Raw genomic sequence first — 14,626 nt, forward strand, 5'->3', positions numbered from 1 at the left:
CAGATGAGAACAGTGAGGCAAGTATTTGATTATAAACTATTAGTTTGATGACAACGATGAAAATTTAGGGGCCTCTTCTAATGTACAGTGGCATTAACACTTTCTGAACAACTAAATGTAGCCTTTGTCATTCATAAGGCCTCTATTCAGGTACAGTTACAGAAGACCTTCCATAGATATTTCTTTCTTTTCAGTAGATGTACTTTTACATAGCATTGTAGGCCTAAAACACTAAATTGGCTCACAGAATCTCTATATGAACGTAATTAGAATGTATTTGCCTTTTCTAATATCTATGTTAGTTGTTTTCTATGAGAAATATTTTTTTCTTTTGAGTTCAGAAGCTACTTATTATTATATCATAGTATACTTCTTCTAGAAATGGAAGACAGGTCAAAGAGCTAGGAACAAGAAAGGAATAATTAACCAATTTACATATTATTCTTTCTCCCATTCCAATTGAGCTTTGTTGGCAAATTCATGTGAAGTAAATTCTAACAAATGACAAACATTTCTTCCATTTAACAAATGTATGAAAGTTTTAATACTGAAATTAACATGCCATGAAGAAAAAGACCATATTATCCTCACAAATGGTTTGGAAAATACAAATACCAAATCAAAAAGAATTCTAACATGTTAGCCAATACAGTGTTGTCACCTAAATATTAAGTGATTTTGGGAAATTTGACTTCATACAGTTCTCTTTCATTAATAAGAATCAGGACTATAACAATAGAATGGCTAGGCATAGAAACCTAGAAAATACTGACTTAAAAGCAGAACAAAATTAAAGCAAGCAAGAGAAAGAAAGCAAGAGAGTAGTGCTATTTATAATCCAAATTATACTGTTAATCAGTTATTGTTAAACAAGTTTTCCACCTAGAACTTCCAAGAATCATGAAGGAGAGTTAGAGGACTATAGAAAAGGAAGTCAAGCCATATGTGCTTTAGCTGAAGTAACCTATAAAGATGAAAACAGTAAGAAATATTTAAGTTCTGTTTTCTTCTCTAAAGACCAGAGTTGAGGAAAACAGCCTGGAATAATATAGGATGCTAGAACAGTGGCTCAGAGACTCTGAGAGTTGGTCAACTTCAGTTTGAAAAAGGTTGCTTATTGGTTGTTTCTGGTCAAATAGCTCAGATAAAATTTTATAAAGACAGTAATACTATGAAAAATACCTTTCAGAGCAACAAGATAAAGTGATTTCCAAAGGCTTTAATTTTTTTTTTAAAGAATCTGTGTACTACAGAATGCTAACATGTTTCAATGAAATTTTTCTTATAATGGGTCTCTACCATTTTATGCCTCAAATCACAACAAATACTAAAAATAAACCAAACCTAATAAAGAGATGCTATGCAAAGAAAATGCATAAAGGATGCATTTTTTGATTAGGTCTTTTTCTTTCCTTTAAATCAATATAAGAATGATTCCCACTACAGCAGTAGTAACAAGAGATTTACAAAACAAGGATCTTCAAGAATGTATGGGGTAAACACTATACTTATAGACTAGTTGAAATGATTCTACATGGTGAAGAGTAGAATTCATGTGCATAGCTTTTTCAAAAAAAGTTCAAAAAAACTCTACACTTAATGACAAATTCTTATTTAATATTTTTATATTCAAAAAGAACATTCAAAGTGACCTATTTAAGAATACTAAACTGGTCCAAAAGTTTTAAATAATGGGTTATAATTCAAAATTATGCACTTATATTAATAAGACAAGCAAGCCAAAATACAACCCATATTCTCTAAGTGTATGGATATTCAATTTTCTTCTGATTAGAAAATATCTATAAATATTTTTACTTTAAAATATTTTTAGAATCAGAAAAAATGAAGTTTCAAATAACTGCCTTATAAATACAACTAAAACATGCACATATTTTAAAGATATACTGAAAATATTAAAGTATGCCATCAGTTCTGGCTGTGAATTTTGTAAAAGCAATAAATAAGAAAATTTCAAGACTTTTTAAAAAAGTTTTTATTTGTTAATAGACCTTTGTTTTTCATATATTTATTTATATGTGGTACTGAAAATTGAACCCAGTGCCTCACACATGCCAGGCAAGCAGTTTACCACTTGAGCCCAGCTCTCAAGACTTTTGTTAAAACTAAGTTCTAAATGATACCCATTACACATTTAGAATAAAGTCTGAAAACTTCTCATTTTCATCTCAGGAAATAAAACTAAAAAAAAAAAAAATTATTGCAGTAAAATATTTTTAATATTTAAATTAAAAATATAAATTAATATAATTATAATTAATATGTTAATGCATTCTGATGAAGAATATCTAAAAGAATAGGAAACAATTATTTATTTGTTCATTTATTTGTTCATTTGTACAATTTGGGGCACCAAACCCAAAGCCTTGTGCATGCTAGACAGGTGACTCTACCACTGAGATAAACCTCAGCCACAAATACTTCCTGTTTTTGATTAGGTCTTTTTCTTTCCTCTGGCATTCAGTAAAGCTTGAAATTATAAAACTTGTAGGTTTAAATATCAAAATGATACTTTCTCATACTAAAGAATAATTTCTCATTTTTATTAATAGGAAAAGCTTAATATTAAAAGTGAGATATAAATCCACAGATAGCAAAAGCATGGAATACGGGATATTTTTTTCAATTTTTTTTTTTTTTTAGTTGTAGTTGGCACAATATCTTTACTTATTTATTTATTTTTATGTGGTGCTGATGATCAAACCCAGTACCTCACACTTGCAAGGCAAGTGCTCTACCACTGAGCTATAGTCCAAGCCCCATTTTTTAAAAGCCAAACTCAATTATAAAATAATTTTTAAAAAGAAAAAGGAAAAAGCTATGCACATGAATTTATTCAATCTAACAGCATACATAAATAGTGAAAAACAAAGAGCAAGTCAAAAGTTCGATAATTAAGTGAATGATTATGGTTCATCAACTTGATGGAGTATTATGCAATACTCATAAATACAGAGACTATATCAATATGGAAAAGACTGATAAAACACAATAGAAAAAATAGAAAATAACTTTATTACTGTATAATTACATGTAAATATGAATGCAAAAATAGATTGTAAAATACAAAAATAAACAATTGTTAAAACAGTAACACTATTTTTCTTAATATTTAAGATATGTATTTATCTGAGCCCCATTTTATTTTTTTAAAATATTTTTTAGTTGTAGATGGACACAATACCTTTATTTCATTTATTTATTTTTATATGGTGCTAAGGATCAAACCCAGTGCCTCACACATGCAAGGCTCCACCACTGAGCTACAATCCCAGCCCAGAGACCCTTTTGTTAACCCTGTATTTTGAATATAAACAAATATGGTAAATTCAAGTAGTTGTATCTATTCATTTAATACAATTTTCCTAAGAAGCCAAATCATAAACACTAATTTCCTAAAGATTAAAAGACTGTGAAAATAAAATATCTAAAAATATTTCATAGCAGATTTTTAATTCAGTCAGAGTAAGTAAAGTTTTGCTGTGCATTAAAGCACATTTAACAGTTCTTCTTTTTCCTATTTAATATTTTTGGAACTCTGAATAAACAGGTTAAGATAATTACTTTGTTAGAGAAAAGTAAAAGATAAAAGGATAAAAGCAGTAAACTTTGGCTATAGTATCTAAACTTTATGCTCTATGTTATCTATTTCAAGTGATGAAATACTTTAATTCCTCATTTTTATAGATGACCCAAAGCAACTCTAATAAAAGATAGAAAGAAGGCAGAAGATTCAGATCTACTCTTTTATAATTCTCATTCTAAAAAGTACACCTCTCAGAAATTTTACTGATAGCACAGATCCTGATTAACAAGAATGACTGACACTCTTATCATTGTAATACATAGTATTTGTAAAAATTATAATAGCATAATCACATTATACATTTATTTTAGTCAATTTTTTCCAACAATATTCTCAGGTATCTACGTTTGTTAAAGGAAATGATTCAAAAAACATTTGCAGTATTTGTTTTAATAACTAAAACTACTAAAGTTAATTCTCTATTATATAGCTATGTATGTCTCATGCAGTTTTTGGTGGGAGAGCTTTTTTGGGGGTACTAGGGATTAAAGCCAGGGGCACTCAACGACTGAGCCACATCCCCAGACCCTTTTTTGTATTTTATTTGGAGACAGGGTCTCAACTGGTTTGCTTAGGGCCTTGCTAAGTTGCTGAGGCTGACTTTGAACTCAAGATCCTCCTGCCTCAGCATCCTAAATTATTGGGATTACAGATGTACACAGTTTCATTCAGTTATTTTAAGAAATATATAAGAATTCTGGAAGAAAATTCTTAATAAACTCTCACAAAATAAGTCAAACCACACATTCAGTAAGAAACATGAACCTTTTAAGCATTACAATTATTAATTGTATTATTTATAATTTTTCCATGGTTCTAAGGATTATTACATGTATGAACCTTCCATCTAATATGAAAGTTTTAAACGGTAAACAAAAAATACTAGAAGAACAGTGAAACAGAATGTTTTAATAATGCTGTTAGGAGGATGGTTAACAATAAAAACCTTTGTTTTTAAATGTCAAATCAAATAAACAAAAGAAATCAAAGTGATTTGACATATTATTCTATTTTGTGAACATATCACTGAATTTAAGATTTGTCTAATAAAGGTCAGTTTAAAAAGTACAGAAACATCAGTTGGGAGTAGCGTATAAAAAGGAACTATAGTTTTACCTAAGAAACAGTATGCCCTATTAAACACTTTTAAATGTGTTTTTAAATATATTTAATACATGCAAGAACCACAAGTAACCATTTTTTACAGTTATTTTATATAAAGTATACAAACTATTGATATTTACTAGTGTTTTGTAAACATTAAACATAAATATTAAGATTCATAAAAAAATATTTGAAATAAAAAATATCTTACTAAATCAGCTCCTGCTTGAAGTAAAACATCTGCAACGTCTGTATGTCCATTTTCACAAGCATAAGTCAGGGCTGTGTCTCCTGTTGCTGTCGTAGCATGCACATTAGCACCTAGCAAACAAAAATAATGCGTTTATTTTGTGAACTACACAATTATATTAGTTCACTTTTACAATTTGGTAAAACTGTCGAATTCGAAATGTGAAAACATTATCAGAATGCATTGTAAGTAGCCTTGTTTTCTTTTAAAAACGCTTCATAAAAATGCTTTAGCCACACAGGAAAGAACTAAATCAAATAATTTTAGAACTTAGAAATTTGCCTATACACTCATCCCTAATAAGATATATCTTAAAGGCTAGGGATATATCTGAGTGATAAGAGTGTGCTTATATACATGAGGCCCTGGGTTCAATTCCCAGCACCACAAATTAAAAAAAGAAATATGACATACTCTAAGAAATAAAAGAGTTGCAAAAATAAAGAAACAATTTTTGGAAATCATAGTGGCAGTGTTGATTTGTATTCTAAAATGATCCTATGGATATCATAGTAAAATAAGTAATAGTAAATAAGTAGTAAAAACCCTCAAATTTTTGACATAGTTAAGAGAAAACAGTGCTAGTCATGAAAATGCACCCCTGTAATCCTGCCAGCCAGGGAGGCTGAGGCAGGACGATTTCAAGTTCACATCAAGCCTTAGCAACCTAGCAAGACCCTATCTCAAAATAAAATATAAAATTAAAAAGGGATGGGGATATGGCTCAGTTTCTTTCTTTCTTTTTTTTTTTTTCCTTCCTTTCTTTTGGTACCAGGGATTGAATTCAGAGGCACTTAACCACTGAACCACATCCCCAGCTCTTTTCTTTTTACTTTTTGGGTGCTAGAGATTGAATTCAGAGGCACTCAATCATTGAGCCACATCCCTAGCCCTATTTTGTATTTTATTTGGAGACAGGGTCTCACTGAGTTGCACAGTGCATCGATGTTACTGAGCCTGGCTTCTGCCTCAGCCTCCACAGCTGGCTGCCAGATGGAATATGGCTCAGTGACAGCGCTTATCTAGCATGCTTGAGGCCCTGGGTTTAATACCAAGTACCACAAAAACAAAACAAACAAACAACAACAACAAAAAACCATAAAGAGAAAATACAGATATAATTGTTAAGGTTAAATAAAAACCCTGAGATTCTGAACTGGAAGTTTCCATAGAAAATATTTATTTATTTATTCAGTATGGTGATGGAACTCAGAGGCACTCGAGTATCACTGAGCCATATTCCTAGTCCTTTTATTTATTTTTTTATCTTGAGACAGGGTCTCAATAAGTTGCTTAGAGTCTCACTAAAATTGCTGAGGCTGGTCTCAAACTTGTAATCCTGCCTCAGCCTCACTCCTGAGTCCTTGGTATTACAGGCATGCACCAACCATGCCTGGCTCACAATGTATTTTCTATCTATAAGAAAAATACATATTTCCTATCCCTGACCAATTGAAAAGGCCTAGGGACAATGATAAACCAAGCAGAAGCAGCATTTCAAGCTTTGATTATGGACTCTAAGTACAGAACAGGAACTGAACAAGATGAGCCTGGAACGCCTGGCCACATCAGAAAGCAAGGAAACTATCAAGAGACTCTAGTGAGGTTATACAAAAAAGACTTAGGGGCCAACCTTATTGACAAATGATATTCAAATTGTCCCCCCCTTTTTTTTTGCATCAAAAAAGAATGATGATTGTGGTGAAGTAAAAGCCAATATATATATGTTTAAATCTAAAAGTTCAAATCAAAAACAAAAAACAAAACCACTTCAATGGCTACCTTTGATGAATGCTAGGGTACCATCTCATTATTTTGAAAACTAAAAAGGAAAAAACAAATTAAAAATTTATCCTGCCATTCTTATATGAACTGTACTTAAGGGCAACTAAACAATTGTTATGGGGAAGTTTCTCTTTATAGACAGACATAGTCCAGCTAATAAACAAGAAAGGAATAATAGAATTTAGAATATCACCACGTTGCAACCCTAGTGTATTAAGAAATCTAAGCAATGGTGATCACGGCTAATAATATCGCAAAAAGAGAGACAACTGACATTTATTCCCTCCTAAAAAAGTACATTAATGCCACCTATGAAATCTTCCCTTAAAAAAAAAAAAATTCAAACCTGAATATAAACAGGTGTCTAAATCTAACTATTAATTCATGAAAGGAATAGAAAAACAAATACATAAAATCATGGAGATATAATCAGCGAAATCCACACTTTGGGAAACCTAAAGGATAAATATACTATTTCTTCAAACAAAACATTACAAGAAAAAAAAAAGAAAAATGAAGGGGAGCCTACTTTATAGTGTCTGTATGAATCGTTTTTTTGTGGTGCTGGGGATCAAACCCAGGGCTTCACTCATGCTAGGCAAATACACTACCACTAAGCTACATCCCAGCCTGTGTGAATCTTATTTGATACCTGATTAAATTCATCATTAAACACAAACATACACATTTATAAAACTATCAAATAAATATGAAATGTGCTAAGATATCTGCTAAGAAATACTAAAAATTTTAGGTAGAAAATGGTACTATGGCTATGGTTTAAAATTATCTTTTACAGAAGCATACTGATGTATTTACTGATAATTTAACAAAAATAAATTTTAAAATATATTCAAATTTTTAAAAGTAAAGTGTTTATTTTTAAATAAAAAATGATTTCATAAAAACAAATGGGGGTGCTGGGCATTGTGGCACACGCCTGTAATTACAGCAACTCGGAGGCTAAGGCAGGAGAATCCCAAATTCAAGGACAGTCTCAGTAACATAGCAAGACCCTGCCACAAAAAAATAAAAAGGTTGAAGGGAATGGTTTGGGAGACTGGGGATGTAACTCAGTAGTACAGCACTTGCCTAGAATGTACAAGGTATTGAGTTCAATTCCCAATAACATAAAATAAATAAATAAATAAATAAGTTAATTAATTTGACATAGAACACCCTTGGTTTCAATCCCCAGTACAATAAATTATATAGAAGGTATAGAGATAAAATAAGATTGGTCATGAATTAAAATTAAACATTTGCCCACTTAAAACTGGGTGATGGGTTCTTAAGAGTTCATTATACTATATTTCAAAAATACTATAATGAAGGGGCTGGGGTTGTGGCTCAGTGGTAGAACCCTCACCTAGGACATGCAAGGCCCTAGGTTCAATCCTCGGCACCACATAAAAATGAATAAATAGGACTGGGGTTGTGGCTCAGCGGTAGCATGCTCACCTAGCACGTGTGAGGTCCTGGGTTTGATTCTCAGCACCACATAAAAAATAAATAAACAAAATAAAGGTATTGTGTCCAACTATAACTAAAAAATATTTTTAAATGAATAAAATAAAGGTATTATGTGCAACTATGACTAAAAAATAAATATTAAAAAATACTATAATGAAAAAGTTTAAAGTTTTTTGTTTTTTTTTAATTATATAAGCAATGCATTAAAAACCTACTGGATTTTTCTTTAGTGCTACACTATAAGAACTTCATGTAAATAAATCACACTCTATGTGTGATTCTTCTTAATGAATCACAATAGGAGAAAAAAATTTTAGCTGGCGATCATATAAAAAAGTGATTCTAACTCCTGAGATAATTCTGGCAACTACATACTTCCAATCAGCAAAAGAAGCTAAATATGAGAATCAATGGTGATAGAGTAGGAAACAATAATTATCTAGAGTTCTAAATTTAAATATTGGCTCTATCACTATTAGTCTGGTTACCTTAGAGTAGTTGTGTGACATAACTGTGCACCAGTTTCCTGATCTACAAGAATATGTTTAATATGTCTTTCTACACAGGGACTGGGAACAATTTATAGAGATAACATAAGACTGAGCAGAATGCCTGGTGTTCAATTATTTCTTTTTGTTGCTGTTGCTGCAGTACTAGGCATTGAACACAGGCATGTTATGTATGAACTACACCCCTAACCTTTTTCTAAACTTTTAACTTTTGAGATAAGATATCACTAACTTCCTCAAGCTGTCTTCAAATTCACAATCTTCCTGCCTTAGTCTTTCAACTCGCTGGGATTACAGGTATGTGTCACCAAACCCAACTGCAATGATTTCTTAATATACATTTATTCCTTCTTTTAGAAACAGTATGACTTTAGCTTAAGTGAGGAATATGGAAAGAATACAGAAAGGTAACCATTGGTAGAGAAAGACTCTTGAATGGAACACAGTCACAGAAAATGATGGAGGAATAATGACTAAATAACACATGTACAAATTAGAGTGAATAATAATACAAGTATCTGTGTCAGGAAAAAGGTCGGTTTTATGGTTGGTTTGTCCAAACTGTAAATCATCCAAACCATTAACAATCTGATTTTAAATATTACTTAAATAATTGAAAGGAAATTTTGAAACGGGGCTATATTTAAACTAATGGTAACAACAAAAGTTTAAAAAGTAAATGGAGTTTTGCTAAACATTTTACTTTTCTTTACAGATGCATTTCTCTATATAGCAAGTTTTAAACAATATATCAAACATGGCTAAAATGAAAAATTCTGAATTATTTCCAAAAGACATAAAAGCTTACATCTATCTGGATTAATTTTTTCTGGCATATCCTACAAAACTGTCTTTGTGGTGAGAACATTTTGAAATACATACTGCATTATTGTTAACTATAGTTACTATTTATGTAATAGGTCACTAACAATTATTCCTCCTAATTTATTTCCTTTGACTAAGGTCTGTCTCCCTTTTCCCATCCACCTTTTAATCCTCCAAATCCCTCCCCCCAGACTCTGGTAATTACTATTTACTCTCTATTTCTGTGAGTTCTACTGTTTTATAGACTACATATAAGTGAATCATTATTTACATATGTCTTTTTTTGGCACAAGGTATTTTTAAAATCACATACCAGCAGCCAGCAAATATTTAACCAATTCCAGGTGTCCCTCCTGAGAAGCCTCCATCAGAGGTGTGGAGCAGCCAAGTTCTATATCTGCCCCTGCCTTAATGAGGAAATCTGCAACTTCAGAAAATCCTCCACAGCAAGCCAAGGTAAGAGCAGTTTCTTGGGTTTCTTCTGTCTGAGCGTTTATATTTGCTCCTAGGAAAACATAAAAATAAATAGGACTAAATGCAAGAGAATTACAATAAAAATATTAGTCTTAGTTGCAATAATCAACTTTATGAACTCTGTCTTCTCTGCTTTGGTGGTTCTTTCCAGAATGCTGAGAATTTATGTTATCATCAATGGGAAAAAAAAAAAACAATATTCTAGTCATAGTAACCTTCACTGACACTGACATAAAACATATGAAGAAAACTCTTTTTTAGGAAAGGAGGGGAGGGTACTAGGGATTTAAACCAGGAGCGTTTCACCACTGAGCTATATACATCCCAACCCCCTTTTCATTTTGAGAAAGTCTCAATAAATTGCTTAGGGTCTCACTAAGTTGCTGTGGCTGGCCCTGAAATTCTAATTCCCCTATTTCAGCCTCTCAGAGTCACTGGGATTACAGGCATGTGGCACCATGCCCAGATTTTTGTTTCTGTTTTGTTTTTTTTAAAGATCCAGTCTTCCTTTGTTTCCCAGGCTGGTCTCAAACTCAGGGGTTTTCAAGCAATCCTCTCACTTCAACCTCTCCAGTAGCCGGGACCATAGGAATGTACCACCATGCCCAATTTAAAATTCTTTCTTAAGCAATATAACTGCTTTACCTTGTGCTAAGAGTAGTGCCACCATCTCTTCATGTCCTTCCCGAGCAGCTTCCATCAAGGGAGTGTATCCTTCATCATTAACTTCTTCAAGATTTGCTCCCCTTTCAATAAGTAGAGCTGCCAATTCAACATGTCCTCCACAGGCAGCTAGCGTCAATGGAGACTCGAATGAATCTGCAGGCATGTTCACTTGAGCACCACTGTCCAAAAGCAAACGTGCCACCTCTACATGTCCATCCTGCAGATTTTCAGGGTAAAGCAAGGAGAGAATTTTTTTTGTTTTGAGATTTTTTAAGTTGGAGAAGAGAAGCAACAGATTGAAGACAGAAAGGAAGATTAGAAGAATTAGCTTAGGCAGCATACCATCTGAGAATTATGAAAAGTCCACTAATATTATTTTAAAGTAATATTAAATTATTTTTCCTTAATTTTGAGTCAGAATTTATTTTAAACATTGAGTCAAAAAAATTTTTAAAAAGAAATCAGACTTGGGGTCATACAATCACAATTCTAAATAATTTTAACTTCCACATTCTTTTAAGTTCAAAAAACTATTAAATCCATAGTTAATAGAACCTCAATATAACTACTCTTTATACAACTGCCAGGTCAAATATTGCTGATCCTCAAACTTACAGGGTGTCCTGTTCACTTGTGGCAACTATATTAGATCTATTTTATAAACAAAGGCTTGGCAAAAAAATAACACAACAAACTCTGTAAAATATTATGTCACTATGATAATAAGCCACTGTGGAATCATTCTATCTCATATTTTCCTTATCACAATAGCTTGTTGCAATGAGGCAAAGAATTTCACAAAGACATAAAAACTAAAAATATTATTTGTAAATAATTTTAGCATAAATCTATCTGCATAGATAGTAATTAACAGTAAAACATTCTCAAGGAAGGTATACATCCTGTCCCTTTATCATCATAAATATCCTTCTTTAACACATTTCAAATTCTATTTCTTTTTTTGTTATTGTTGTTTAGGGTTTGGGTACCAGGGATTAAACCCAGGGGCACTTGACCACTGAGCCACATCCCCAGCCCTATTTTGTATTTCATTTAGGTCTCACTGTACTGCTTAGCGCCGCCTCACTTTTGCTGAGGTTGGCTTTGAACTCATGATCTTCCTGCCTTAGCCTCCCCAGCTGGTGGGATTATAGGCATGCGCCACCGCGCCTGGCTTCAAATTCTATTTCTTTCTTTCTTTTTAATTTTTCTTTCTCTTTTCCCCCTACCTTTGGTGCTGGGGATTGAACCCAGGGCCTGTGCATACTAAGCTTGCACTTTATCAATGAGCTACCCCCTTTAGTCCTGAGTTTTAAATTCCTGACTTTAAAATTTATGTAGGCCTTAATGCGTCTTGTGAGACAATAAAGTCAGATACTATGTTGTTCTATATTTTAAAAATAACCAAAATATTACTAATAAAAAGCACATGCTGAGTACAAAAATAAGATTTTACAAGGCTGGGCAGATCTTTTATTATAGAACTAGTTAAAGAACACTTAATTAGGGCTGGGGCTTTAGTTCAGTGGCAGAGCACTTGCCTAGCATATGTGAGGCACTGGGTTCCATCCTCAGCACCACATACAAACAGATAAAATAAAGGCATTCTGTTCATCTACAACTACAAAAAAAATTTTTTTTAAAGAAACCTTAATTAAATGATGAATTTCAGTATCCATCAAGTGTTTCATTATGTATTAATTAAATGACCAGCCCAACTAAAACTACTTTTAATGCAATGCCCAAAACAGATGGTTTTACATTAAAATTTTAGTTTTACTAATACTTTAAATGTATGTAAAATAAAGTACATTTAGTTATCTGGTATTTGAAACACATTTTGAATTCAAAATGAAATAAGGATTTATAAGTGCCTACACATTGGAGAATTGCTGTGGTACCTAGACCCTGAAGCTTTTCAACAAGTTGTTTTACTTGAATTTACTAGAATTTTTGAAGACTATAGATTCTGCTCACATATCTTGAGTTCATATATTGAGAAATTGTACTAGCTACTCTCTGATATTAATGAACAATATTATTTCTGCCAAGAAAAGAATTAAAAATTAATATAAAAAAAGAACAATTCAATCTTAAGAGGCCTAATAGCATGAAAAGTTTGTTTTGGAAATGGGTAATAATGAGTGTAATACATTCCACTATTGTCATGTATGTAAAAAAATTTTAAAAAATAAGTTTATTTTGGAACTGAGATTGTTGCACAGTAGTAGAGTGCTTGCCTAGCATATGTGAAACTCTGGATTCTATGCTTAGTATGCATAAGAATAAATAAATAAAATAAAGGTGTTGTGTTCATCTACAACTAAAAAAGATTAAGAAAAAGTTATTCCTTTTTAAATTCTAAGACTTTGATCTTAGCCATGAAAAAGTAGCTGGAATTGGACTCACTGTCCCAATTTTAAAAGCTGGGGGAAGTCAGGTGTTATGGCACATACCTACAACCCCAGAGACTTGGGAAGCTAAGGCAGCAGGAAACAACTTAATGAGACCCTATCTCAAAATAAAAACAATTTTTAAAGTATCAGGGTAGTAGCTCAGTGGTAAAGCACACCTGGGTTCAATCCCCAGTACCACAAAAAAGGAGAGAGAAACAGTAGTATGCTTATGTGCATATATGTATGTGCGTGCAAGCATATGCACAGGTGTTTATAACAACTGTTCAGAGAAATTGGATAGCAATCAAGCAAGGGCTGTGAAAGAAAGAAGGACATGAAATAAAGCCTACATTCTCATTCCAGCTTTTTCCCAGTGTATATTCCAAACTGGCCAAAGTAAATAAAGCCTAAACAGTGAAAATTTGGCTGGGAAAAAGAAATAAATATCAGAATAAAAGGTAACTAAGATAGTCAGGACTTGGAGAATGGAGGCAGGATATAGAGAAGAAGAAAACAGAGAACTCCCAAAAATTTATATAAAATTTTCTTACATAGGCTTAATTCTCTTCATAGGCTTAAGTACTAGAGTAACTTGCCCAGCATATGCAATGTCCCCGATTCAATACATAGCATCATATACATACACACAACACACACACACACACACACACACACACACACACACACACAAGTTCTTCAGATACTTGGGCAAGTCCTGAGTTCAGCTGGCCAAAGATGAGACTTCAGGATGCATAGCAGAAAATAGCTACTGAAAGCCTAGAGACATTGGGGGTTCAGGCTCAAGTCAAAATGGAGCCACTGTGGTAAATACCCCAGACTTTCCATTGAGATGATAGGTAATTCCCAAGAACTAGTCATTATACTGTAGAAGTAAGGTAAAATCAAGCCTCATCAGGATCAAAATGATCCACTGACAATATAACTGGCTGCCAGGATAAATTTTACTAGTATTAAAGGGAGGACAGTATAATCCAGAGCTTCTAAAAGCAATCACCCACAGTGTATGGCTTACAATAAAAAAATTACTAGATAAAGTAAGAGACCAGAAAAAGTAACTTATAATCAAGACACCAAATAACCAATAAAAGCAATCCCAGGAATCAAATATAGGAGTTAACAGAAAAAGATCCTAAAACTATTAATGATATGTTAAAATAAATAAATAAATGGAGAAAAGGGATGAAAAAGTAAATTTTGACATAGAACATAAAACACCATATCAATAATTATATAACTGTAAATGGACTATTTTAAATAACCAATTAAAAAACAGAGCTCGACAAAGTGGATTACAAATCATGATCCAAATATATGCTACCTATAAGGCATTCACACTTCAAAATTATGACACAGGCAGGTTGAAAGAAAAGAATAAAACATTTATAGGTAAGCATTATCAAAGGAGAACAGTGATAGTTACATAAATATTAAACAAGAGACTCTAGAGCAAAGAAAATTACCAGAAACAGAGAGAGACTTTCTATAATAATAAAAAGGTCCATGCCCCCCCCCAAAA

The 14,626-nt window shown here is 32.4% G+C and overlaps 1 protein-coding gene across 5 annotated transcripts in view; it reads right to left on the reverse strand.

The window, feature by feature from the left end:
- Positions 1-14,626, reverse strand: part of Ankhd1 (ankyrin repeat and KH domain containing 1) — a 132,039-nt gene that overhangs the window by 61,879 nt on the left and 55,534 nt on the right. For 4 of the 5 annotated variants that reach the window (XM_071612308.1, XM_027927955.3, XM_027927954.3 and 1 more), the window contains exons 8-10: positions 10,673-10,910; positions 9,867-10,058; positions 4,923-5,032 (exon numbers count right to left, since the gene is read on the reverse strand). In XM_071612308.1, coding sequence (XP_071468409.1) covers positions 4,923-5,032; positions 9,867-10,058; positions 10,673-10,910 — 540 coding nt within the window. The remainder of the gene's footprint in view (positions 1-4,922; positions 5,033-9,866; positions 10,059-10,672; positions 10,911-14,626) is intronic. The other variant, XM_027927956.3, reaches the window with a different exon arrangement.

The sequence above is a fragment of the Marmota flaviventris genome, chromosome 5, assembly GCF_047511675.1.
Source record: "Marmota flaviventris isolate mMarFla1 chromosome 5, mMarFla1.hap1, whole genome shotgun sequence".
In the NCBI taxonomy this organism is placed as follows: domain Eukaryota; kingdom Metazoa; phylum Chordata; class Mammalia; order Rodentia; family Sciuridae; genus Marmota; species Marmota flaviventris.